The 26610-nt window shown below is 38.0% G+C and overlaps 1 protein-coding gene and 1 non-coding gene across 2 annotated transcripts; one reads left to right on the top strand and one right to left on the bottom strand.

The window, feature by feature from the left end:
* Window positions 1-1065: 1065 nt before the first annotated feature.
* Window positions 1066-3770, bottom strand: LOC120276874 (dihydroceramide fatty acyl 2-hydroxylase FAH1-like). Its single transcript, XM_039283608.1, has 8 exons — window positions 3647-3770; window positions 2847-2919; window positions 2323-2415; window positions 2040-2236; window positions 1859-1964; window positions 1565-1711; window positions 1322-1466; window positions 1066-1235 (listed from the first exon to the last, which is right to left on the bottom strand). The coding sequence occupies exons 2-7, from the start codon at window positions 2895-2897 to the stop codon at window positions 1347-1349; spliced, it is 714 nt and encodes a 237-aa protein (XP_039139542.1). The 5' UTR covers window positions 2898-2919; window positions 3647-3770; the 3' UTR covers window positions 1066-1235; window positions 1322-1346.
* A 19500-nt stretch (window positions 3771-23270) lies between these two features.
* LOC120278359 lies at window positions 23271-23377 on the top strand. The gene has a single exon (XR_005541691.1). It is a non-coding gene; the product is annotated as a small nucleolar RNA R71 (small nucleolar RNA).
* The last annotated feature ends 3233 nt before the right edge of the window (window positions 23378-26610 follow it).

Below are 26610 nucleotides of genomic sequence, written 5' to 3'. Positions count from 1 at the left end.
TAATTTTCAGAGATTTTTTTGTCAATGCCAAACGAATGACATACCCAAGAAATTGTTGAATTGTTTTATTTCTTACGGCTTCATGTATTTTGAAATTAAAATTTTAAAAATAACTATATTATTCAGTATACTAAAATTTGCTTTCTATAAAATCAAGATGCATAATAATTTTTAATTCTCTCGATTGCATTGATTTGAAACATTTGATTATTTAACATAATTTGATAGTCTAAACCACTATTGTTGGAAAATAACATTTTCCAATAACCATAAAATATAAATGTTATTTGCGTTTATTTTTATTATTATTGTTATTATTTTACAAACTGAACTAACTATATAGTCTGCTCAACTCATTAATACTAAGTAGCTCTTGGAATTTCAAAATGTTTTGCCAATTTACAATTAGTATAGGAAGCACAAATAGCAAAATTTACTACAAAAAAAAAAAAAAAAATTTAATCCATTGATAGCCAATTGAAACTGTATGATAGCTGTTGTATAAAAAAACATGACACATTATTCATGCGTCCATGCCAATTAGAATGGTTAAAACCGAACGAATTATCTATTTCAAATCCTAAAATAAACATAATTTCATTTGAGAGATCATAAGGAATAATGGCTTCACGTATCACTGAAAGCTGGAAATTCATTTCATTGTATGTGAGGGTAGGTCAAAAAGTGAGAAAAATGCCACTTCCCTCAAGTTGGGGGAAGTGACTTCCAGGAATTCTATGTTCATTTGTCAGAAAATGATAATAAAACCGAAAGATTTAAGTGTTAAATAAAGTATTATGAGTTCAAAAAAAAAATTTAGAAGTGAAAAAAGTAAGTTTTTATAGATTGACTCACTTCCCCCACTTCAGTAAAAAGATACTGAAATGAGCTTAGTTCAAAATCCACTTCAGTTGTGAAGTGGAGGAAGTGACACATCTCCCACTTCAGCTCAAATGAACACTAGAAGTAGGGGAAGTCAGACCACTTCCACTTCCTCCACTTTCCGTGAAATGAACACCCCTCTAAAGCTGAGTTTTTAGTAGAAGGTTCATTACTAGGAAGCAATTTCACAAAATAGGAGATCATCTTGAAACTATGCAGATTACAATAGTACAATCAAACAGACATCCCCAAGAAAGAATATTAGCATCATGGTGATCCTAGATAAAGAATATACTAAAACACTGATGTACATTGCCAACAATACTAGCATCGATATACATAATGTCCGGGACCTGCAAAATTCAGATAAACAAAATGCAATGCTTGAATTGGACACAAGAACATAAAAATTGCATTCAACTGATAAATGAAGCCTTACCTTAAACACAAATTAGAAACCAAAATCAACTTCTCTTTCCGTTGGTTTTTGCTGGAGGTAATGTTCCAAAAATGTGATCCCAGAGGGGTGAAGTGATTCCAAATCCTTTATTTTGTATTCTGAAGTGATGGTTTAAATGGTATCGCTGATGCAAAAATATGAATTGTTAGCTATTGTACCGATAACTTGGAATAATGAATAGAAAAGTGTATAATTAAATAAGCAAAACATGTTTCTCCTGACCTTGAGCCCTCGAGCAGGATCCTTAGCAGGTTGACCATGGTGCAGATAATAATGAGTGCAGTCATACATCACATAACCCAGTAATCCTCCAGCAAATATAGCAGGAGTTGTGGAAGGTGTTGATATAAGTCTGACCAGATTCCAGAACTAGAACACATTCCGACGAGAATCAATAGTTACTCATAGTTTGATAGTATCTTATTTGATGAAAATTCTACTGAATCACAAGTTTTAAGAAATAATAGCAGAAATTATGACAAAGTTAATGGTTCTTAGGAATAAGAGTTGGCAAACCGGAATGCACAGAATAGCCGTCGCAGCGGGTGGGAAAACAAGGCGCAATCCATCCATAGGATGCTTATGATGGCATCCATGAATAAGATAATGGAAAGTGTTTGCCCTACAACAAAATTCTCGAACTTCAAACTCGATTCAACCATGTTAATACTCAGAAACGAAGAGCCAGTTCGCTCACCAATAACTTTTCGTTTTGATGTGGAAAAGAAAGCGATGTAATGTGTACTCAATTAATGTCCACAGGACTACTCCGCCTCCAACCATCAGAGCTAACTCAGATGGCGAATGGCCCATTCGGTAAGACATGAACACAAACCAGCAAACAACTGGAAGCCATATGGTTGGAATTGCCCACCAGACGGTGCGAGTTAATGACTGAAATTTGAGAAGCATGTGAACAAAGTAACATTAAAATTTTTCACACAACTCAATGCTGATAATTTGTGCATGAAAAAAGTTACCTCCCAAAAGTCACTTGCGAAAAAACGAGGACCGTCCTTGCTAACAATGGGCTGATGAACCCATTCCTCATAGGCCTCCCCAAGGTGGCCTACCTAAAACATACTCATATGCAAATTAAAAAAAAAAATAGACCACCAACCAATCCCATAAAATAAACGTGACATATAAACTTGTAACCAAAATACGGAGCATTTGATTGATCTTCTGGATACACAATCACGTATTTGGATCTCAATTCTCAATGAGAACAATCACATTCATAGATCTTTTTAAAGAATGGGAAATATAAGAAATTAGAAAATACTCAAGCATGTTAGAAGATGTGATTCAATTAAAAGACTGCTGTATATATATACAATCAAGCTATTTAAAAGCGAAAGAGAACATAAATTAACATGGTTAAGATATTTTCAAGCTTAAAATTTGACAAATGAATTTCTCAATTAACTGTTCAACAGTGAAGCATTCAAGCAAAACTGTCAACAAAACTGGAATTTAATCAAAGTCAATCTTTAAATCTCACCTGGAAAACAAGCGGCTTCGTTAAATCAACAGTGAACCCTTGGGCGACCATGTTGTTGGCTCCTTATGCTCCTCTACAAATGCAATTCACGATGCAACATCATCAAAGTTTGTCACAGAAACCAAAAAAAAATCTCAAAACTAAACACCCCTAAAAGAAACAGAAAACAAAAAAATCCAATCTCTTCCTCAATGTATTATCTTTCATCTTTAAATCTAAATTAGAACAAATATACATATAGATTCCAAAACCAAAACCACTTTCAAAAACCAAGTGATCAAAAGAAAACAACATAATGGACTCCAAAACTGGGAAAGAAGGAAAACAATAGATCGAAGGATCACCTCAACAATGCAGCATTTCAAAAAAAAAAAAAAAACCAAAAACAAAACTTTCCAAACACGTCCTCTTAGAGACCTCATCTTCCATCTCTAAAATAAAATTACAAAACAAAAAGATTACAACCACTTGCAGAAATCTAATCATCAATAGTATCGAACCAAGCGGTCTCCAAATCCGACAGATTTAATGTTTCTCGAATGGCACTCTCCCCTCCTCCGCAAGCGAAGAAGTGGTATAAGGACAAAAATTCCCAATCACTTCCTCCCAAAAACCACATCTTTCATTCTAAATCAGAATCACAACCACAAACAAAACTTCAAAACAATTTCACAACTAAAACCACTTCCAAAAACCAAATCATCAAAACAAGCCTCTGAATCAGGCTCCAAATCATGGGGGAAAAAAGAAAAAAAACACAAAATCCTCAAAAGAAAAAGAACAACAGATCAAAGGATCACCTCGACAATGCGGCTCCAATGGCTCCTTCTTCTCCGAGTGTTCAGCCACTCTGTCGGAGAAGAAGAAGAAGGAGAAGAAGACGAATAAGAAGAGGCCGAAAGCGAGAGAGAAGAAGAATCGAAGAAGAAGGGTTCATATTTATTTGAATTTCGGAGTTTTATTTTGGAAAATTTTTTGCGTGTGGTTTTGACTGGCGGTGGGGCCCGCAAAAGAATGACTGCCGTTTGTTTTAACGGAATATTCGGGTGCCAGCGAAGCCCTCCGCGATTGTCTGGAATTTGTAATCATCGTTACTGTTAAATCTTATAATTTGGTGAGTGTGATACTGACACTGTTTTTGGATTTTTTTAATTTCACATGAATTGGCATGTCATGTGTGATTTTTATATATTATGTTAACTTTTTATTTTTTTAATTAAAAACTAGTAAATATTTTTTTTAACTATTTATTTTATAAATTGATTGTCACCACATTTTTTTAATATAAGAAGCTAAAAGTTGATTAATTCATTATGTTAGACCGTCCAATTATATTATTTTCAAACAGTTTGAATTGACTAAAATATTTGTCTCATCTTAATATCTATGAGCCAAATTGGCTGGAAAATCTGCACACTTATTGCCCTCTCATTAACAACACTGCACCATGTACCAAGCCAGAGTAAGGATGACAATCTTCTACAATCTTAGTTAAAAACCAAACCACCATTATTGAATTTAATTCAACAATAATAGATGAAAGAATCAGGTTTCTTTGCTAGCAATAGTCTTTCACAAATACCCCAGAATTCTGCCATGAGGTTATCTGCAGGACCAGTATTAGTATTAAAACTCCGAACCCACTGTCAATTTACAATCTCTGATTAAACATCAGCTGATATTGTGTTTATTCTAGCTTTTAAAACACCATCATTATCAAAATAAAACACCCTAGTCCAATGGCCTCCATCTTACATGCCATCCCTCACGCTCTCTCCTTTTTTTCATATCCATTGATGTACCCGTCTCCTTTGCAATCTATTTCAACATAAGCCAAGCTTGAAGTAGCAGTTTAAATCTTTGCTAAAACACCAAGACGTTACAACTTCCAAATATGCAATACAGTCATAGTGAATTAAGTACATAATAGATAGCTTCACATCTCACTTCTTTACAAGTATTATTAGTCACTAACCACTCTTTCAAACTCAAGGACAAGAAATGTGACACTTCAGTCCCAAAACTCATCCAACAGCTGATCCATACTTCTCTGGATAAGGGCTCTCGAATTAAATATAAGGCAGATTCAACATCATGCATGTAACGTGGGTAAGTCGCATTATTAGCCATATGTGGTGGTGCACAACAATTATACATGCCGTTCAAGTGATGAGTAGAATGCCATATTCCGTACAAGAAACGGAGTTACTAGTAATAACCACTTTTCTATTATCTAACCTTACTCTAGTGACAATGATTGACTTAAATTAAAAGTTAAAACAAGAAATCTTAAACAACCATAATGAAGGTCGAAGGACTAATAATCATTAGAAGAAGGTAACCGAGCAATGAATCCCCTCAAACATTACCTTGATCCCAATTGATGAACTCTCCTCAAGTGCACAGATCGTTACATATAAAGTGGTATACCCCATAAGGGGTTAGGGTTGTCAAACCTCAGGGACTAGACTTTCAATATTAGTTGATCCTCTAATGTCTAGTCAATTGAAAGGGTAAAAAAAGAGATTAGCTTCTACAAAAATAAATGCAAAAGGTTGGAAGAACTAAGTAGACTAGGGTTGAGTGTCGATAACAAGAGAGCAATACCCCAGGATGATTATTAAGTGCCCTAGATACTGACTTAAGTCTAATGCCTACCAAGGTACATTCTAAGATCCTTGTGGGGCTGCCATGTTACTCTATGGTTATCAAATACACCAAGTTTTGCAAGTATAACTATGGGCTTCATACATGCCAAGTTTTGCAACTACACTAGGTAATCAAAACAACGGTAATCCACACATGCCAAGTTTTATACAAGCATCTACGCAAATCAAGCACGCCAAGTTATGCAACATATGAATAAACACAAGGAACTCCATAGGCATTAGAACTCAAGTAGTCAAAGTATCAAAGATAATATCATTCACAATGCCGGGGCACCATGGAACAGTTAGGCCCTCATCAATTCATACAAATGAGAGAGGAAAATAAACATAAGGAAGAGAGACATATAAACTTCCCCCTTTTACAAAATCTCCTCAAATGTACTTCAAGAGCTCCATGGAATGGGCAACTGCACTTCTCTGGCGTCTCTAACTCACCCTTGGCCTTCTTAGCTTGAGTGGTGGTTGCTGATCATCGTTTCCTTGGAAGTTGCCTCGTTGGAGAAGAAAACTCCCAAACAAAAGATGAATATAAACCTTAGATCTGGATAATAAAAAGGACTTTTTGGGCTCGACATGGTCTAAGTACGGTCGTGCTTAGACCGTGCTCTTCTTGAGGCTTCTGAGTGAAAAGGGCTACGTGTCATCCAGAGGTAATCATGGGGAGAGCACGGTCATGCTCCGCCCATGCTCAGCTAAAGCATGCCCATGAAAAGAGCACGTAGATCAACTTCCTCTGAAAGTATTGGGTACTCCTATCCCGAAGTAATCACCGGGAGAAAGCATCCCCATGCTTCATCCATGTTCTCCCTGACAACTAGAGGAGTTCTACACAGAGAAGACCATGGGGAGATGGCACGCTGTGCTCTACCCATGCTTGCATTGGACACTTAGAGAAATTAGCTTCTTTGGTTGGTTTTGTCCCTGATTTCACTCCATATGTGTTACACGCCCTAAAAACCTGCAATAGAGACAAACATACCCAGAATAGCATCATTCATAGAGAAAATGAGCTAAAAGATAAGCAAAAAAGTGCATTGGAGGTATGCCAAATATGATATAAAATGTACTCATCACCAATACTTTATTATTGACTCCTAATCAATAGGTTTGGACCGTGGGCATCCTTAAATATGTTAATCCCTTTCTCAAGGCAATCAACAACTAATATCTTTCTACCTAAGCCCTATATGACTGCTAAAACGCTCTATAGATTGCAATCATGAAGGTAATCCAAGCTTCCTAAGATAGGTGAGTCATTTTCTTAAGATAACCAACCCTTGATCCCATACAAGCTTAAATGGAGATCTCTCTAGTTAATAAAGCCCATTCAATTGTTTTGCACTTGGTGAAACTCGAAGGTAGGATTAATTTAATCGGGAGAATTGGGGTGAAACATCTTCTACCTCTAAACTAACATTCAACTCTTTTCGACCTTGGTTAATCTAACATTGATGGGTCTCTCAACTCTTATTAATGTGATTAAACATACAATTGAGGCTTTCTATGAAGGATTGCATGGCATTATAAATGCAAGATTGAATCTCAAACTAAATCTCAAGTAACTAATCAATAGTAAAATCAAAATACAAAAATTCTAGGGTTCAATATGCCCAAATACCAAAGAAATTTAGTCCCTCATGAAAGAGGAGTACATGATCAAGTCTAAAGAATAAAGCACAAATAAAATCATTACAAAAACTTCCTTAATCCATGCTATATTTAGATTCGATGAAATTCCACCATGCTCCAAGGACCTCACCTAATGGAAGATGATATGCACCTCGTGGAAAGCTTCCCGACAACTTTCCTCATGAATGGATGGGGTGATTTAATGAACTGTAGGTGAAAAATCCCTTCTCAAGCCTCCTTGATCTTCTCCTTAATCCACATCTGCTACCCAATGAATCTTGCCAAAAAGTTCCTTAAAAATATAGTCTCTGGTGTATTTGTCGGGGGGTTACGAAGTGACACACTCCCATGTGATTGCCCTTGTGTTTGCCTGTGTGGACCCCATACGACCAAGTATATAACTGTGTTGTTGCTTGTGTGTAGTTTTGTGTTTGGAAAATCTCTGAATAAATTTGCACATAGGGCACATGGCCATGTGAGTGCATGTGTGTTATTCTTGCATTTTGCTGATTCTTAGGATAAATTGCCAAAAGTGACACCAACACCCATGTGGAAAATGCTGGTTTGTGTGTATAGTTGTGTGGTAAGAAAAAGTGCTCCTGTTATATTCTAAAAACCATCTTTTAGCTTCTTTTGCTTTAAACATCCCTTTTTTGCCCTAGGTGTACAAAATAACAAATTACACACTAAATCAGGATATACACATAAAAGATACATGCGCAATGTGTGTGAATTGAAAACGGGAAATCAAGATTTTTAAAAGCGTGCGAGGCATGCCTCAAGGTCATACGCCTTGATCTTTAAAATTAAAACTTATGCCTCAATGTAAAAAGGCCCACATACTGAGGCTTCATGCTTCAATGTGCGAATTGAAAGAAAACTACAAGGATAACACACTGCCCAAGAAAACCATGGCATCATATGGCATCATCTTTTGAAATAAAGTATACATATATTTCAAAATCAGTCCAAATCATACAATTCTTTTGAAAAAAATTATGTATATATTATAATTAAAATCAAAAGAAAATAAAACCTTGAAAATAATGTCATGGCATAGCTTTTAAGGTTGCCAAGTCAAGACAATATATAAATGACAATATTTTCAAAGTTTACATCAATTAGTAAAGTTTAATTATAATTTAATGATAATTACTTCATTTCTAAGGGTAAAAAAAAACAAGATAAAAAATAAAAATGTATACACATTAAAGAAAATAAGGGAAGTACGGATGTTGACTATGGAAATGAGAAATTTGTAACCAAAGAATGGGGAAGAAAAAGACCATGGCAAGGAAGCGAATATAACACTTTGGCTGGATAACATAAGCCATCGTTTTCATTTAATTTTTCAACAAACTTTCTTCGGCGAATAACAAATGGCAAGCAGTGACAAACGACAATAACCAGCGATGATCTGTGATCTGATTTTTCCGGTGATGTTCAGTAAGTATCATTTTTTTTTTTCAGTTTTTTTTAAAGTTTTTTATTTTTTAGCATTATTGTGCCTTTTTAGTGTCATTCTTTTTGGTTTTTTTAAGTGCCATTTTATTGTTTAGATATCTAGGTGGATATGACTACAAAGGGAACAAGTGGAAATGGTGTTACATCAGAAAATAAAATTGAAAAGATCTAACATGGAAATATTGTCACACCCCGACCCTAGTTGGGCACGTGGTAATCGCCACGTTCTAATCATCATAAGGCTCAAAACAAACCAGCTATCACAACTTACTGAAGAGAGAGACAACCTCCACTACAAAACCAGCCGGGGTTCCAAATACAACCAGAAAGTACAAATACAAGAATAGTACTCAAAAGTCAAGTCTAGTAGATCCATAAAGTTTACATGCACACTGCAAACTAACTTAGAGAAGAAGAAAAGGGTTGGTTAGTCTACTGTCTCCCCAACACAACCTAGTCCAACGTCGCAGCCTGAGGAAGAAGAATAGAGAGTACTGAGTAACAGATGTTACCCGATGAGTGGTGACAGCATAGATATAACAGAGTAGCAAAGCATTAAATAGTAATTACCACAATGATAATAACATATAAAAGTAAATCCAGGTATCCAACAAGTTAATAGATAATACAATGATTTATAAATAATACAGGTAAGTAACATTTTCCAACACATTGAGCACCGCTTAAAATACAGGCTGGTCTCAAACAATTCAAAAGCCAATCGTGGCCGTGACTAGCTATGGGACTACAAAGGTGTTTTAAGACTTTTAAAATTCACAATACTGCCTTCCTTGGTGTTGGCCACTGAGATTCTCGTGTGGTGACCCTGGGTTTCTCACATAAAAGACCCTTTGTCAATGGCTCCGCGCACCTCTTGACCAGGGTAAACTCAGGGTTGACCACGCCACCTTCCATTAGGCTGAACCGTGGAACCCCACACTGTAGTGTCGGACTGAAGTCCGTTGTCACCATCAAAATCTAAATGCCACAATGCAATTCTTTCCAATTCCAACTCGAGGAATCAAACATATGATAAATAAGGAAATATACATCAAACCATATTCCATTTGCATGTATATACATTTACATGTAAACATGTTTCTTTCAAGATAATATGCATAAGTATACTAGAATCATTTTGCCAAATAACTCCATGCTCAATATATATATATATATATATACATCAAGCGAAATAAGATTTATCATCAAATTTATGATATAAAACATATAAAGAAATACTATAATACTCTTATTAAATCTATGCTATTAACAATTAAACCACACTCTAAACCAGTCATCTCGCCTTGAGATGCGCTCACAGGTCGGCATTTTCCTTCCCTTGGGAGGAAGCTTCGCCACCTAGAGTCAAACAAGGAATCCAAGAACCAATAAACATAAGAATGGAAACTAAAATGCATGCGAATGCAAGGTTACATGTTGAACATGTAACCCTAGGGTTTTAGGGGAAAACGACATCATTTTGGACCCAAACGACCTCATGTCAAAGTAAAACAAGTTCTAATGAATTCCAAGGAAGAAAGGCTTCGATTTGGACCAAAGGAATACAAGAAAAGGGCAAGATTTTTGGTGCTACAGTAATTCCGGATTTACTACAAGAAACACGAATTTGCTACAGTATCCCCCGGCGTTATTTCAATGGTTTCTTGTCGATTTACAACACCAAAACACAAATTTCTTGACAAACATACACACAAATGAATATCAACAACATTGGCTTCGATTTGAGCCCAAAAACAACTCAAATCAAGGTTTATTTCTAGGGTTTTTGAAAATTTCAAAAATGATGAAATACGAGGAAAATACAAAGGAAGAACCTTGGATCGAAGCCTTACCACACTCAAGAGCTTGGGAGGAAGGAGTTTGAGGCTTTGATTCAAAGAAAAAGCTCACCGACGAATTTTTTTTCAAAGAAATAGGTTTCGGCCGAATGAAGAAGAAGAAAATAAAAACAAAGAAGAAGAAGAAAAGAATGAGGGATGAGAAGCCACGTTTCTTCTTATCCTTTCATTCAGATTTTCAAATTTTTTTTTTTAAAGAAAAAGAGAAATTACCATAATGCCTTTATTAGAGAAAATAGAATGAAAAAGGGTCCAAAAGACCGTTCCGCCCCTGATTTTCTGTTGATTTCGCATACAACCTACTGTACACTCATGCAAGGATGCCACTAGTGCAAAATGACCATTTTACCCCTAATGCATGCACAAAAATCGAAAAAGATGCCAGAGGTCAAAAATTGGGACAGGGTACCACACTTTATCCTCCTTAGAAAAATTTTGTTCTCAAAATTTCTGCTCACCAGACTCACTGAACAAATCAGGATATTTCTCTTTCATGAACCATTCAGGTTCCCATGTCAACTCCTCAATCCGATTACTTTTCCAAAGGCCTTTTACTACTGGCACCACCTTTCCTCCAAGCACTTTTTCTATCCCATCGAGGATACAAACAGATCTCACTTGAAATGTCAAATCTTCTCAAAGTTTCACTGGGTGTTTCAAGTGTATGTGATGGATCAGGAATGTACTTCTTCAACAATGAGACGTGGAAAACATTATAGATCTTCTCTAACTCTGGCGGCAGCTCTAGTCTATATAAGCCACTGGCCCAATTCTTTCAAGTATTAAGAACGACCCAATATAGCGAGGATTTAGCTTTCCACTGCTACGAAACCGTATTACCCCTTTCCAAGGTGATATCTTCAGAAAAACTCTATCACCCACTTGAAACTCTAAATCTCTTCTCCTATTATTAACATAGCTCGTTTGCCGATCCTGGGCCACTTTCAACCTGTCTTGAATTACCTTCACTTTTTTTTTTTTGTAGTTTCTTCAATCAATTCCACACTTTGCAACTTTCTTTTACCAACTGCACTCCAATAAAGAGGTGTTCGGCACTTACGTCCATACAGGAGCCATACCAATACTTGCGTGAAAGCTATTGTTGTAAGCGAATTCCACAAGAGGTAAATGTTTCTCCCAACTTCCTTGAAAATCGAGAACACAAGCCCTCAATATATCCTCAAGTGTTTGGATTGTACGCTCTGATTGGCCATTTGTCTGAGGTTAATATGCAGTACTAAATCTCAAAGTGGTCCCTAGAGCCTGGTGAAACTTCGCCCAAACCTGAGATGTAAATCTCAGGTCATGATCTGATACAATTGAAACAGGTACCCCGTGGAATTTAATAATTTTTCTTATAAATAGCTTCACTAACCTTTCCAAAGAATATTTGGTATAAATGGCCAGAAAATGGGCTTATTTCGTCAAACGGTCCACAATGACCCACATAGCATCATGCCCCTGAAGAGTACACGGTAACCCAACCACGAAATCCATAGTAATTTGCTCTCATTTCAACTCTGGGACAGGAAAAGGTTGCAATAATTCCGCTGGTTGTTGACTCTCCGTTTTTACTTGCTAACACATTAAGCATCTTGTTACAAACTCTGAAATCTCATAATTCATTCTAGAACACCAAGAATTCACCCTGATTGTATGGTACATCTTAGTGTTATCTGGACGTAGTACGTAGGCTAAGGAATGAGCTTCCTCTAAAATAGCACTTCTAAGTCCTATATACTCTAGAATACAAACCCTTTCCCGAAAATAATGATACCATCACTGTGAAGCCCAAATTCACTAGGTTCACCTTTTTCCAACCTCTGTATTTCTTTTATTAACTCTTCATCTGCTCTCTGAGCTTCTTGACGCTGCTTAAGTAATGACGGTCTTACCACAAAAGTTGCCAACAAAACCCCTTTTGGCTCAATCTTAATCTTGACAACCATGTCTCAAAGAACTAGAGGGTAGTCAATCACCAGATCATAATCCTTGATTAGCGCCAGCCATCTACGCTGCCTCAAGTTTAGCTCTTTTAGAGTGAACAAATACTTTTAACTCTTATGATCAGTTTAAATCAAGCATCTCTCTCCATAGAGATAATGTCGCCAGATCATTAGGGCAAAAACCACTGCCGCTAACTACAAATCATGGGTAGGATAATTTAACTCATGCTTCTTCAACTGTCGAGAAGCATAAGCTATCACTCTCCTATCTTGCATCAATACATAGCCAAGATCTTGTCATGAAGCAACACTGAACACTACAAACTCTTTACCACTGGTAGTTAGAATAAGCACTGGCATTAAAGTTAGACAACTCTTCCACTCTTGAAAACTCTTCTCATACTTCTCACCCCAACCAATGATTGCTTCAACCTTCTTTTGGTCCAAACAAATTCCTTTTTCCAGGTACCACATGTCCAAGAAGGACCATTTCCTGTGACCAAAACTCACACTTCGAGAAGTTAGCATATACTTTTTCTTCTTGAAGGATCTGTAATACTGTATGCAACTGCTGCACATGCTTTTCCTTAGTTGCTGAGTAGATCCAAATATCGTTGATGAAAACAATCACAAACTTATCGAGATACGGTCTGAAGACTCTACTCGTTGGTCCATAAGCAACCAGGGCATTAGTTAAACACGAAAGGAATGACCAGAAATTCATAATGCCCGTATCGTGTATAGAACGCTGTCTTCGGCACATCATTCTCCTTGATCTTCAAATGATGGTAAACTGACCGAAGGTCAATCTTCTAAAACACTCTTGTCCCACGCAACTGATCAAACAAATCATCTATTCTGGATAAAGGATACTTGTTTTTATAGTCCCCTTATTTAATTGTCTGTAATCTATACATAATCTGAAAGAACCATCTTTATTCTTCACAAAAAGAACTAGTGCCCCCCAAGATGACACACTCGGGCGTACGAACCCCTTTGTCCATGAAATCCTGTAACTGCACTTTTAACTGTTTAAGTTCTGTTGGTGCCATGTGATATGGAGGAATGGAGATTGGAGCAGTACCAAGTTGTAAGTCTATAGTAAACTCAAACTCCCGATCTCGAGGTAATCCAGGCAAGTCCTCAAGAAATACATCCTCAAACTCCTAAACAATGGGGACATCTTTGAAGCTTGGTCTAATAATTCTTGTATCCACTATATGGGCCAGGTATGCTTTACATCCCTTATGCAACAATTTTCTTGCTTTCATAAAAAATATCACACACCTCTAAAGAATCTTCCTTTTACCCTCAAGCACAATACTAGATCCATGAGAGGTCTGCAGGATTACTTTTTTCCTGAAGTAGTTAATGGCAACTTTTTCCTTGTTCAACTAGTCCATCCTAAGTATGGCATCAAAATCTTGCATCTCCAATGGAATCAGATCTGCCTCAAATCAATGCCCTTTACCTTAATGGGACATCCCTGGAAAACTACCTCTCTAACAATCTCTTCACCAAGGGGCGTTTGGATCACCAGGCCACAGTCTAAAGGAGAAGCTATCCTGTCAGCATGACATACAAATGCAGTACTACCAAAAAATCTCTCTGATCCTAGGTCTATCAAAACATATGCCTCGTGCCAAAAGATAGATACAATACCTGAAATCACGTTGAAGCCGTCCTTGGCTTCCCCATTGGTTATGGCATAAACTTTGGTTTGAGAATGGGTCTATGGTCGCTGTGTTTTACTTGGTGTAATATTGCTAGTGGTAACTGATCTAGTTGGGGCAACTAGTGCAGACCTAGTAGGTGATTTATCCTTAGACTGACTCTGTCATCCTGAAGGAGGTGCTGACCCTGGTGCTTCACGGCCTAACTCTTTACATGCTGACTTAAGGTGGCATATCTTCCCACACTGATAGCATCTGTGTAGCTTATGACATGGAATAGGATGAAATCTATTGTAGTTCCGGCATCTGGGAACATTTCCATTTGACTTTCCAACAAAATTTCCACTCACAAATGTAGTACCCTTTTGACTGCACACTCGCCCGGACAACGGTTTGACTAAGCTAGATTCTGTGAAATTTGATGAGGTGCCCTCACTCTTGCTGCCCTCGGATGCCCTTGAAAAATCTGAGTTTCTTCTCTTAGCTAGATTCTCATGAAGGCACTTACATTCAATGACCAATTTCTCGATCCTCAAGGCCAACTGAACTACTTCCTTTAGTACCTTGGACAAACTTAAGCTCTAACTGATCTTGTTATCTTCTATCGGTACTGGTTGAAATGAAAGAATTGGAAGGGGTGGTGGTGGAACGAATACTAGCTCAGTATGAGGCTGTTCCCCAAACAGACTCCAATAATCAGGGAAGTCATGGTATTCTAACATTTCCTTCATAAATATGTTTATCTATTGTTCCACATATCATGCATTATCTGATCCCTTTTGTCCAACCACTCTCTAACATCTTCTCATTGCCCTCTCCTCAAAGTACGAACTCTTATCTCTTGTTCCCATTCCTCCTCGGAGTGTATCAATCTATCACCACTCTGTCTAATAATAATGTTGTGAAGAATGCAACATGCAATCACTAGGTCAACTTGGGCACTATATGGAAAGAAGGGCCTAGATGTGAGAATCTTAAACTGACTTTTCAAAGACCCAAATGCACACTCAACTGAAGTCCGCGCTGACGAATGCCTATGGTTAAACAACTTTTTAGGGGGTTTCAGAAATATGTGACCCGAATTCCTTCAAGTGATATCTAACACTTCTAAAATGTGCTATAAATCCAGGTCTTGTAGCATATCCTGTGTCGATGAGGAAATATTTTCCTGAACAACAAAATGATATAGGATTATGCTATATACTATAATAATAATTTATGTTTTATATATTAATCAGTAAATAAATAGCAACATATACATTGTGGCACTTTAAGACCATTGGGTCTTTCTAAAGCATCACACAAGACCATCTAGTCATGTGCAGACCCTTCCCAACTATCAAGCACATATGTGAAGTTAAGATCAAAGTCTACTGCGGTGAGCACATTTTGTGTTGGAAAACCCTTTCTACTATGAAAAGATGCAACCATGTCTACTGGAACACTCACATGTATATGTGTGCCATCAAAAGCCCCAATACAATCCTAAGAACATGTAAGTTTGTTGGGTCATACTTAAAATATGATTGTTCTATATTTTTGGTAAAGATGTAAATACAATTATGTACCTTAAAGTTTGGAAAGAATCTTGAATGTCGTGCAATGTAGGTTAATAAAGAACTTGATGGAGGTTAAATAAACTCTTTTTGTAATTGTCCAATGGCATGTAGGGCAAGATTAAAATATCTGCTAACAGTTTCACCAGACCTAAGAAAATTGTGTCCAATGACACTATTTCATTGGTTGTGACCAACAATATGCAAGAACATCAGCAATTGTTCTTCCACGTTGACATTTATTGAATCTTTGAACAATTCACGAGATCGTAGTAATGAGCACAAGCTAAAGAAAGTGAATTTATTCATTCTAACCATGTTAATACATGTTTTGTCATCACCATTTAACAGTCGGTCAAGATAATTATCTCTATCCAAGCCTCTACGGGAATTGGATGCATGGCATAATCTACACTTACTTATATGTGTCACTATAATTCCCATAAGTGTGGCTGCAATTGCTACGACCTCTGGTAATTTCTGTGTGGTTTTTCTTTTATTCCTTTCCATGAAAAATCACCTAATTAACAAATAAAAAATAATCAACAATTGAAGTGGAAAGAAAAACAAATGTTCATGAATCCCATACATGACTCCCATTCCTTCAATGGTCATTACATTTTGGCAAATTGGTTTAAGGGAAAAATATTCAGTTATTAGTGATAATAATTAATATTAGAAAACTAATTCTAAGAAGCATAGAACTCACAAACTCTAATATATTTGATTCATACTAAGTTATTATAGATAAGAGAATCTTATATATATATATATATATATATAATATTAATATGTAGGGTTTCCAAGTCATTAGTTACACATATTTTTTGAAATCATTTATTTATTTATTTGACTCAGGGGCACAGGTCTGTTTTAAACCCTTAATATTCTAGTGTCAGTATGTGAGTCAATGTTGTGATGCGTGTGTATGTGTTTTATAAATTTTGATTTTGTCCTCCAATCTACTGATGATTTTATTGTGATGCGTGGAAGTTCTAGATGAAATTGTAGCACAAGCCTCTTTATATAAGCATCACAACTAACCCTTAATAGAGAAGCTAACCTTGGGAATGTTGATGTTTGCTATTATTTCCTAAATGCTAGCATCATCCTTGGTATACTTAGCATGCAATGAATCTTGACTTTAATTCTACGAGTCCTCACACCTACAACCACTGAATCAGTAAACAATTAATTTGGCCAAACGAGTTATGCCTTGTGTCGGCTTCAAAATTTTAGGCATTCGTGGACAATTTAATAGGTTTCATAGAACTTGGTTTTGAAGTATTTTAGGTTTTGATTTGTATTTACTATATATCTTCTTGTCATCAATCTATCTGTTTTTTTTCAGTAGAAAATATTCATCACTATATTTCCTTGTTTTGAATATTTTAGTGTCATCTCAAATTCAAACACATAAGAAATTTTAATTGGAGTTGAGCCACATGCAAGGCATATACCACTTAGCTAGATGTGCTGCCATATAGCTATGTTAATGGTCTTCTAAAAAAGGATCTGATATGAGTTCATAGACTTCTCTTTAACCAATAACATAACATCTTTCAAATCTGGAAGAGATAAGATCATAGAGTGGCGGATAGAGATTTAATACCAAGTTAGGGGGGACACACACACAGCATGTCAGAGGTCTTGGACATAAAATATTTAAACCCTAATTCATCAACATCTCAATACTTTACTAATTTCTCTCTATAGTTTTCTCTTCTCAAAGAACTCTGTCTTTCCAGAGTATTACCATGAATTCTTCAAATATTCCAAAGAAGTTGACTTGAAGGTCATCATGAAAATTTTAATATATTATATATATGTATGTATCATCTCCCATCTTTCTCTTTAATTAATTACCTTTTATAATTATATGTATATGTGCTTGCCTTTGTAGCAGATTGTTCAATTAATAAAGGTATCTGTTAACTATTGTGAAGGATCCAAGAGAAACGTATTGAAGGCCTTGAGCATCAAAGGTAGCTACTTTGAGTTAATTTAATTACTTTCTTCTTAATTATGTTTGAATATATTTGAAAATTTTTGTTCATGTATATGCAGGTGTACGTATTGAAGACAAAAATCTACCCCACTCTGCCTAAAGTGATTGTTTACATGATCTGAAATTTAGATTTTTATTTATTTATTTTATTATTATATTGTTTATTAAGAGATCCAGTAATTAAGACAATATCAACTCTGGTTAAGATGATTTGCTAACAAAAAATATCCAAATTTTAATTTAGAAAACAGATAATGATCCACAACAATAATCAAAATTAGAATGCAAAGCAATGGACAAGAGTTTGGGATTAGATCCAATTAAAAAAAATTAGATAATTGGGCAAAACTATTTGAAAAGATAAAAATATTTTCCAATTAAAAATAAACAAGATGAGATTATCTTATTTAATTTTTTATTTTTTAATTGAAAAAAAGAAGGAGGAGGAGAATACCTGTTCACTACACTGGATCTTGAGAGAACCGTTCGATGCCGCCGCCGCTCGAGATGGTTGAGACCAACGAGGCTGCGCTGTGCTATGCTAGATCTCGAGAGAACCGTTTGCTGCAGGCGCTGCGCTGGATCCTGAGAGAACCGTTTGCTACCGCCGCCGCTTGAGATGGTTGAGACCAACGAGGCTGCGCTGGACCTGAGAGTAGCTTCATACTTCATAGGTGGTAGCTCTTTCCACTCCCAATGCACAAACAAAACAAAACTTACTTTTATTTTGTCAAAGAAATTATAACAAGAAGCAACTAAACTAGTCCCTTAAACATCGAACTTGAGTTTCCACAAGGTTTAATCAGCGAGTAGTGCAACAAGTGTCAATGGGGCAAAAATTCCTAAAACTTCAAGTAGAAACTAGAGCATGAGAACATTCAATGTTAAAAAAATTCTCCTAAACTTAAGAATACAACCATTGCAGATAAGGTGAACAACCATTGGCTACATGAGCATGATCAATAAAAGCATAAATATACACATGTGTAATGTGAACTTCCCCCCACACACACTTAAGTTGTACATTGCCCTTAATGTACGCATGCAAGCATAATAAAATATAACACTCAAAAGCATATATGAATGTGGATAATTGAAACAGTACTCCCCTAAACTCCTAATGGTACTTTTGATGGAGCTATGTTTCTTGAGAGTTGAGTCATAATGGGTTGTGGAGCATACACGGTCATGTGAATGTCACATTGACCGTGTCCATAACTATTCCTCAAATTCTAGACTTAGAAGACCATCTGGAAGTATACACAAGGGGGTTTAGTGAAGCTCAACAAAAATAAAATAAAACTCGAGTATATAAAAAATATGAAAATGAAATACAACTCGAGAAAACTGAAAATTAAAGATAAACTCAGAAGGAAGATCCTTTCTGAGTAGTATAAGTCCAAATTAGATGCAAAAATAAAATACGAAAACAAGTAAAGTAAAAGATGCCTCAAGCGTCAGTGTTAGGCTCAGTCAGCTCTGCTGCTATTGCTGGTGCTGGATCAACTGGTGCTGCTAGTGGTGATAGTGGTGGTAGTGATGCTTGAGGTGTCCGGGGTCTTATCACAAAGGGAGATGTCACGTCTCGCTCGAGAAACTACTGTAGGACATCAAGACGCGCAATCACCTTAGTGTGGTTCGCTGCCTGTAGCACGTGAACCTCAGCCAAGTTACTCTATAGCACCCCCATAGCACTCTCGAGCCTCTCAAAATGATCATGGGCTTGAGAAAGAGATAGAATATGCACCGGAGGTGGCTCCTGTGCTGTAGGGGGTGCCCTCTGTCTGAACCTGCTCCTGCTGAGGCTCTTGCGTAGGCTGCGACTCCTCAGCTGCATTACCCTCAGCCGCTATTGTCTCTGGTGGGGGCATGTTCATCACATAAACCCCGTCTCTATATCGTCGTATCATGCCCATGAGCCTCATCGTCTCTTGGACGAGGGGAGCTAGTACAATAATCTTCTTGGCCCCCCTAATCACGTTTAATAGACCCATTCCCATGATGAGTCTAGTGATGTATGGGCCCAAGAAAAGAACTCCAACTCTGGCATACTGGCACTAGTGGTGCAAGTACTTGGCCAGGATGTGCCTCAGATGTAGCAGCTCGCTCTATACCATGGAGTGTAAGTAAAGTAACTCCTGTCTACTCAACAATCCAGTACAATCACTGCGGCCACTCACCGATCTACTCAGGACTGCATGGATATATCTGTAGCTCAGTCGGGAGAGGCACGTAGCCTTCGACACTACCGGCTCATGTTGCCTACGACCACATAATACTCGATATGCACGATGAGGAGTTAAGCTACCTGGGTAATCTGTAGGAAGCTGCTCGTACTTCTCTGTGGCAGTAAAGTCTTCATCGTATAATCCCAATCGAATCAAAAACTGTATGACGCTCATACTGTAGTAATGTTTGAATGCTTTGAAGTGTATGGCATCAATATTGTCAAATCCCAAATATGATCGGTCAAACTCGAACTATGAGAGCACCTCGAGTGTCAGAATATTGAAAAGAATATCAATCAAATGAACTCAAGATTAAATATTGTAGAAATCCACACGACCGTGTGGAGTTTCCACATGCCAGTGTGGATCCACGGGGTGTGAAAACCACTTTACAACTATGCAAAAATCCACAAAATACATCATAAATTTGTTGCTAAACCCATTCTAAAGCATGCACCAACCATTTAACATGTAAATGAGCAGCATTCACCAGATTTAGAACAAATAAATTAAGATTGGCAAAGAAAAGAGGAATCAGGGTTTACCTACAAGATGAAGATGAAAAGCTCGAAAACGGACGGAAAACTCGAATAAAATCCCTCTAAATCGATGGTGAGAAGTCAGGAGTGTGAAAGGATGTGTTCTTTGAGTGTTTGGGAGTGAAGAGACGAAGAAACGCGAATAGGTTTTAAAGAAAAGCCATGCCTCTTAGCGTTCTGTACATTCACACGGGCGTGTGGAAATTACCCACGCCAGTGTGACTCCATAGGGGAGCTTCACAAGGGTAGACACACGCCCCTGTGTGCTCTCAGGATGACACACTTTGCCTCTGAATGCATCCACACGGGCGTGTGAAAATTTCCCACGTTCATGTGCCCAACCCACAAGGGTATTTCACACGCCCCTATGGAAATTCCACACGGGCATGTGAATCTTCAAGGGGGGACTCATAGGGCATTCACACACCCATATGTCTTGTAAGGATAGAGCTCTGAACTCTGCAGAGAAACACACACCCGTGTGGAAATTACCCATAGGTGTGTGACCGTCACAAGGTCATTCACAGGGGCACTCACACGCCCCTGTGTCCTGTCGGGATGAGCACTGAACGAAAACACATGCCTGTGTGGAAATTCCACATGGCCGTGTGTCGTCTTTGAATGACTTAGAAAAATTTACAGACTCTGCAGAACATTTTTGCACACTTATGCACATACCAAGCCTACTTATACTATGAACAACTGACCAGAGAATCATGCAAAACACGCTCAAACGACCAAGAAACTTCACCAAACACAATTAAGCACATGAAAACACCAATGATCCATGAGAAAAGCATAACAAAAGTATGTAAAAGATTAAGACACTAACACTCAAGCTCTTATTCATGCAAGCACTAAACTAAAACCTAGAAAACAGTAAAGACTTGGGTTGCCTCCCAAGAAGCGCTTGTTTAACGTCATTAAGCTTGACATACCTCTTTTTACCTCATGGGGGCTCATAGATGAAGTTTTCCCTTTTACTCATAACCTGGAAGCATGATGAGCATAATCTTTTCACGGTAGAGGGAGAGTTGTCGAGCATGTTACAACATGAGGGTGTGTCACCCTTACTTCGTTCTTGCACATCTCCATTAGCCTTGAGGCATTTCTTGTGATGTCTCCTTGCTTGCTTCATCTTCTGGATCATCTTCTTCATGATCCTCGGGGCAGGTTGCACCTTGTCCTCTAGGCCAAGCATCAAAACTTCTTCATTCTCCACTTCTTGGTCTAGCAACCCCTAGTACGGGTCCGAACACATCATTTCCTGCACATATTCATCGATTAGCTCATCAGTAGTGTTAAGGAAGTAAACAGTATCATCAAAGTCAAGAGAATGTCTCATGGCTTTGGCGAGGCGATATGTTAACTTGTCATCACCAACTCTCCATGTAAATAAGAGCTTGGAAGTGTGCAAAAGCAACCTCCCAAGTATCAAAGGAACATCAGCATCCTCATCAACATCCAACACTACAAAGCCCACAGGAAATATATACTTGTCAACCTTCATAAGTACGTCTTCGATGATGCCCTCGAATGTCTAACCATTTGGTCCTGCGATTGAAGTGCCATCCGAGTGGGCCTAGGCTCTCCCAAGCCTAGCTTTTGGAAGAATGTGTAAGGCACGACCTTGATACTAGCCCCTAAGTCTGCCAATGCCTTCTCCTCACCCAAATTGCCAATGTTGCATGGAATGATGAAGCTTCCGGGGTCTTTCTTCTTGTTCAGCATAATCTTTTGCAACACCGCCGAACATGAAGCATCTAGAATCACAGATGCACTCTCTTCCAACTTCCTCTTGTTGGTCAAGAGGTCCTTGAGAAACTTTGTATAACAAGGCATTTGAGACAATGCCTCTACAAATGGGATGTTGATGTGCAACTGCTTGAATAGACCCAGAACTTCTTGTATTGCTTATAATTTCCATTGTTCTTCAATCTTGAAGGATAATGGATTCTTGGCTTATAGAGTGGGGATGCCACCTCCTTTCCTTTGTTGGATCTCTCCTCATTCTCCACAACCTCGTGTGCTTCAACATTGGTCTTCTCACTCGGGAGCCTACCCTCAACTTCATGACCACTTATCAAAGTGATCACCTTCACATGTTCTCTTGGGTTTGTCTCCATGTTGCTAGGCAAACTCCCTTGAGGTCTTTCCGAGAGTGACTTCGTAATTTGTCCTACTTGATTTTCCAAGTTATGTAATGAAGTGTTGTGGTTGCGAAGTGAGGCTTCAACCAATTGAAATCTTGTATCTGATGATGCAATGAAGTTGGTCAAAGCCTTCTCTAGATCAGTCATCTGGTTCTCCAACCTTGATATTCTATTTTTCATGTTCGGGGCTTGCTGTTGTTGTTGGAAACCCGATGGTGCCATCATCTTCTGTTGCCCTTGATTACTCCAAGATAGGTTTGGGTGGCTTCTCTAACCTAGATTGTAGGTGTTGCTATATGAATTCCCTTGGCTTCTCATTGCATTCCCTACAAAATCCACTTGTTCCACCAAGGATGTACCACCAATAGAAATTGGGCAATCGGATGGAGCATGTCCTCCCCTACACCCAGTGCAACTTATCATAGCCGCCACTCTAGGAGAAGTTAGAGTGTCTAACTTCTTGCTCAATGACTCAACCTGGGCCGCCAATGAGGTACCTACATCAATCTCATGAAGTTCGGCTACCTTCTTTCTGTCCCTTGTGTTCCACTGATAACTATTCATAGCCATTTCTTCAATGAGATGTCAGGCCTCGTTGGGGGTATTGCTTCCTAAGGTACCTCTTGCTGCAGCATCAAGTAATTGCTTTTTGCTTGGGTTCAAACCATTATAGAAAGTCTGAATGATCATCCACTCGAGAAACCCATGTTGAGGACATTTCCACAGGAGTTCCTTGAACCTATCCCATGTCTCAAAAAGAAATTCCAATTCCATTTGCACAAAGGAGGATATTTCATTCCTAAGCTTTGCAGATTTTCTAGGAATGAAATATCGGGCAAGAAAAGCTTTGACCATCTCTTCCCAAATAGTGCTCGATGCTCTAGGTAATGAATATGAACGTGTACACATCCATGTAGTAGATCACGTTGTATCTTCAATAAAATCATATTTAACAACAATCTTGCTAGCATTGCATAAGTCAAAACACATGAGTGTGACTGCCTTTTTGCCCCTCCAATTTGCATGTTCACTTGAGCACAATGGAGGTTGGCACACACTCATATGTCTTTGAGCACAACTTGTGTCTTCATGTTTGTTCACTCCATGATTTCATCAACAAAGTGCATTCACGATCTACTTTGGCTTCTTTCTTCCACACTTGTCTCCTCAACCCTACATGCACAAAAGAACACGAATACACATGTATAAGTGATAAAATCTAATAAAAGTAATGCTCATTATAAGAAAAGAATATTTCGTATTAGTAATACATAAGCACTTATCACTGCCCATTCCTTCCTTCCATTCTCTTTAGTTTTTGTTTTTGTTCTTGTTTAAAACCAAACCAATCTTTATTTAACTAGAGATCAGAAGAAAACTGAGTACTTGAGTTTTACTTATGGGGTACCACTTGACTACTTGCTTGCGATACGTACACTTACAGAGAGCCCATTAAGTTTTTGGCGCTGTTGCCGGGGACTGTCAACTTTTAGGAAATTTTGGAATTTTGTGATCTAGTTTGTTCATATCATTCTTTCCTTGTGAATATTTGTCATCTCCTTTCTTCTTAACCATTCTTGTTTGTTTTGTTTTTATTTCATTCATTTTATTCTCTTGAGCTTACACTGATCTATCTTTGGTGGATAGGCAAACTTGTATGACTCATGGAAACACTTTGTCTCCGTTGGCTAACCCTGATCTAGAAGTTGAGAGAAATTTCCGAAGAAGAATCAAGCAAATTATTTTGAGTAAAACAAGGTCAGTGGAGATAAGTGTGGAAGTTGGTCAAGAAGAAGAAATGGTCTGGTACTAGCAACAATAGAGTATTTTAGATTTTATTTGACTGAACTTGGAGGGAGTAGGGTCCAGTATTGTTCGTCCTTCTGTCGCAGTGAACAATTTTGAGCTGAAGCCAAATCTTATCCAGATGGTACAACAGATGTGCTAGTTTAATGGGTTTCAGGATGAAGACCTGTATGAACACCTGAGAATTTTTTTGGAGATTTGTGACACTTTTAAGGCGAGCAATGTGTCTAAGGATACTGTTCCTCTTCCTATTTTCATTACGAGGAAGGGCCAAATAGTGGCTAAGTTCCTTGCCACAGGGATCACTTAAAACTTGGAAGCAAGTCTCTGAAATTTTTGTTACAAAATATTTTCCTCCCGCCAAGATCACTAAATTAAGGAGTGATATTTCATCCTTCCTACAAATGGAATCTGAAACCTTGTACGACACTTGGGATAGGTACAAGGAGATGTTGAGGAAATGCCCATAACACAGAATTAAAGAGTGGATGTAGATCTAAATTTTCTACAATGGGCTAAACAATGTAACTAAGAAGATGCTTGATGCTGCCTCTGGGGGAACACTATGTAACAAATAGCCAAGTGCAGCCTATACTTTGATTGAGGAGATGGCAAAACAATAGGTATCGGTGGAGTTCCGAGAGGAACAAATCGCTAAGAGCAGCCATGATTTATCATGTGGATGCCGTCACCACTTTAGCTACACAAGTTAACGCGATTACCAAGAGATTAGATGCCATGCAATTGACTCTCGTGTCTGGACCTCCTAGTGATTGTTGGGGGCTTACAGATGACCCTGGTTGTTCTACTAAAGTGGGTATTGGATAGTTCGAGCAGGTGGATTTTGTGGGGCAGAATTATCCATTTCTAAACAATCCGTATAGCAACACCTATAACCTAGGATGGAGGAATCAGCCAAACTTCTCATGGAGTTAACTATCACAAAAGAAAGGAACACAACAACAGTATAAACCTCCTCTCCAAGCATAACAACCACCATCTTCTTCCTCTGCAGAGCCATCCAATGAACTTATCAGGTTGTTAATTTGATTCATTAAGAGCACTGAGACCCATCTCTTGGGTCATAAGGAGATGATGAGGAATATGAATGCTGCTGTGAGGAACCTTGAGTACCAAATGGCCAAGATGTCTATGTTGATTGAAGAAAGGCTCCCAGGCTCCCTCCCAAGTAACACCAAAGTCAACCCTAAAGAATCTCTGAAGGGTGTCATTTTGAGGAGTGGAAAGGAACTTTCTAGTCCTATTATGAAAGAACCTGAGGTAGAAATTGTTGCACCTCTGGTTGTTACTAACTTAAGTGAAGATGCGGGAAAGACGGCAAAAGAAGGGAGTAAGAAGCAAACTGAGTTACCGGAATAACAACCCAAGCTACCTTATGCTATAAAACTGAAGAAAGATCAACAAGCAGAGTAGTACAAGAAATTGTTGGATATGTTCAAGACCTTGCACATTAATATCCCATTCATTGAGGCTCTTACTCAAATGCCAAGATATGCTAAGTTCTTGAAGGAACTACTCATGAACAATAGGAATTTAGAAGAAGTATCTTCGGTGACACTTAGTGAAGAATGTTAGGCCTTGATCACTAACAAACTCTCCAAGAAAGAGAAAGAGCCCGGAGGGTTCATCATTCCCTGTACCATTGGATGGCTAGTGGATGAGAAAGCCCTTGCTGACCTTGGAGCTAGCATCAACCTCATGCCTTATAAGATATTTCAAAAGCTTGGGCTTGGGAAGCCGAAACACACTACTATGATTTTGCAACTAGCAGACAGGTCCATCAGATAACCACGAGGAATAATTGAAGACGTTCTAGTGAAAGTGGACAAATTTATATTCTCAGTCAATTTTGTCATTCTGGATGTTGATGATAAGGTAGAGATGCCACTGATTCTGGGGAGACCATTCCTGGCAACTTCAAAAGCTCTCATTGATGTCAAGGATGGTTGGATGGCACTTTAAGTAGGCGAGAAAGAAATCATCTTCAAGCTTCGAGACTATATGAGGCACACAATGGATTTTTTATGATATTTGTTATTGTGTGGATCTTATTAACGGTTTAGTTTCTCAATTTTTGTAGGACACTTTTATGAAGGATGAGCCATCAGAGCTATTGGAGTATGACTCTCTTGAGGACGAAGTCATGAAGGAGATAGTGAAGGAATCACAATGTCAAGATTTCACGATGGTTGATTCACCTGTGCCTCCCGAAC

The sequence above is a fragment of the Dioscorea cayenensis genome, chromosome 15 (genome assembly GCF_009730915.1).
Source record: "Dioscorea cayenensis subsp. rotundata cultivar TDr96_F1 chromosome 15, TDr96_F1_v2_PseudoChromosome.rev07_lg8_w22 25.fasta, whole genome shotgun sequence".
NCBI classification, from domain to species: Eukaryota; Viridiplantae; Streptophyta; class Magnoliopsida; order Dioscoreales; family Dioscoreaceae; genus Dioscorea; species Dioscorea cayenensis.
The sequence above is the reverse complement of the archived record's forward strand: the minus strand, read 5'-3'. Positions and strand labels throughout refer to the sequence as shown.

What these genes read in the sequence shown, in the direction of transcription:
- LOC120276874 (XM_039283608.1), bottom strand. Translation starts at nt 2,897, where the DNA reads ATGGTCGCCCAAGGGTTCACTGTTGATTTAACGAAGCCGCTTGTTTTC. An exon ending in CGAAGCCGCTTGTTTTCCAG is followed by an intron (nt 2,416 to 2,846) that starts GTGAGATTTAAA and finishes AGTATGTTTTAG; the next exon opens with GTAGGCCACCTTGGGGAGGC. An exon ending in ATCCTGCTCGAGGGCTCAAG is followed by an intron (nt 1,467 to 1,564) that starts GTCAGGAGAAAC and finishes TTTTTGCATCAG; the next exon opens with CGATACCATTTAAACCATCA.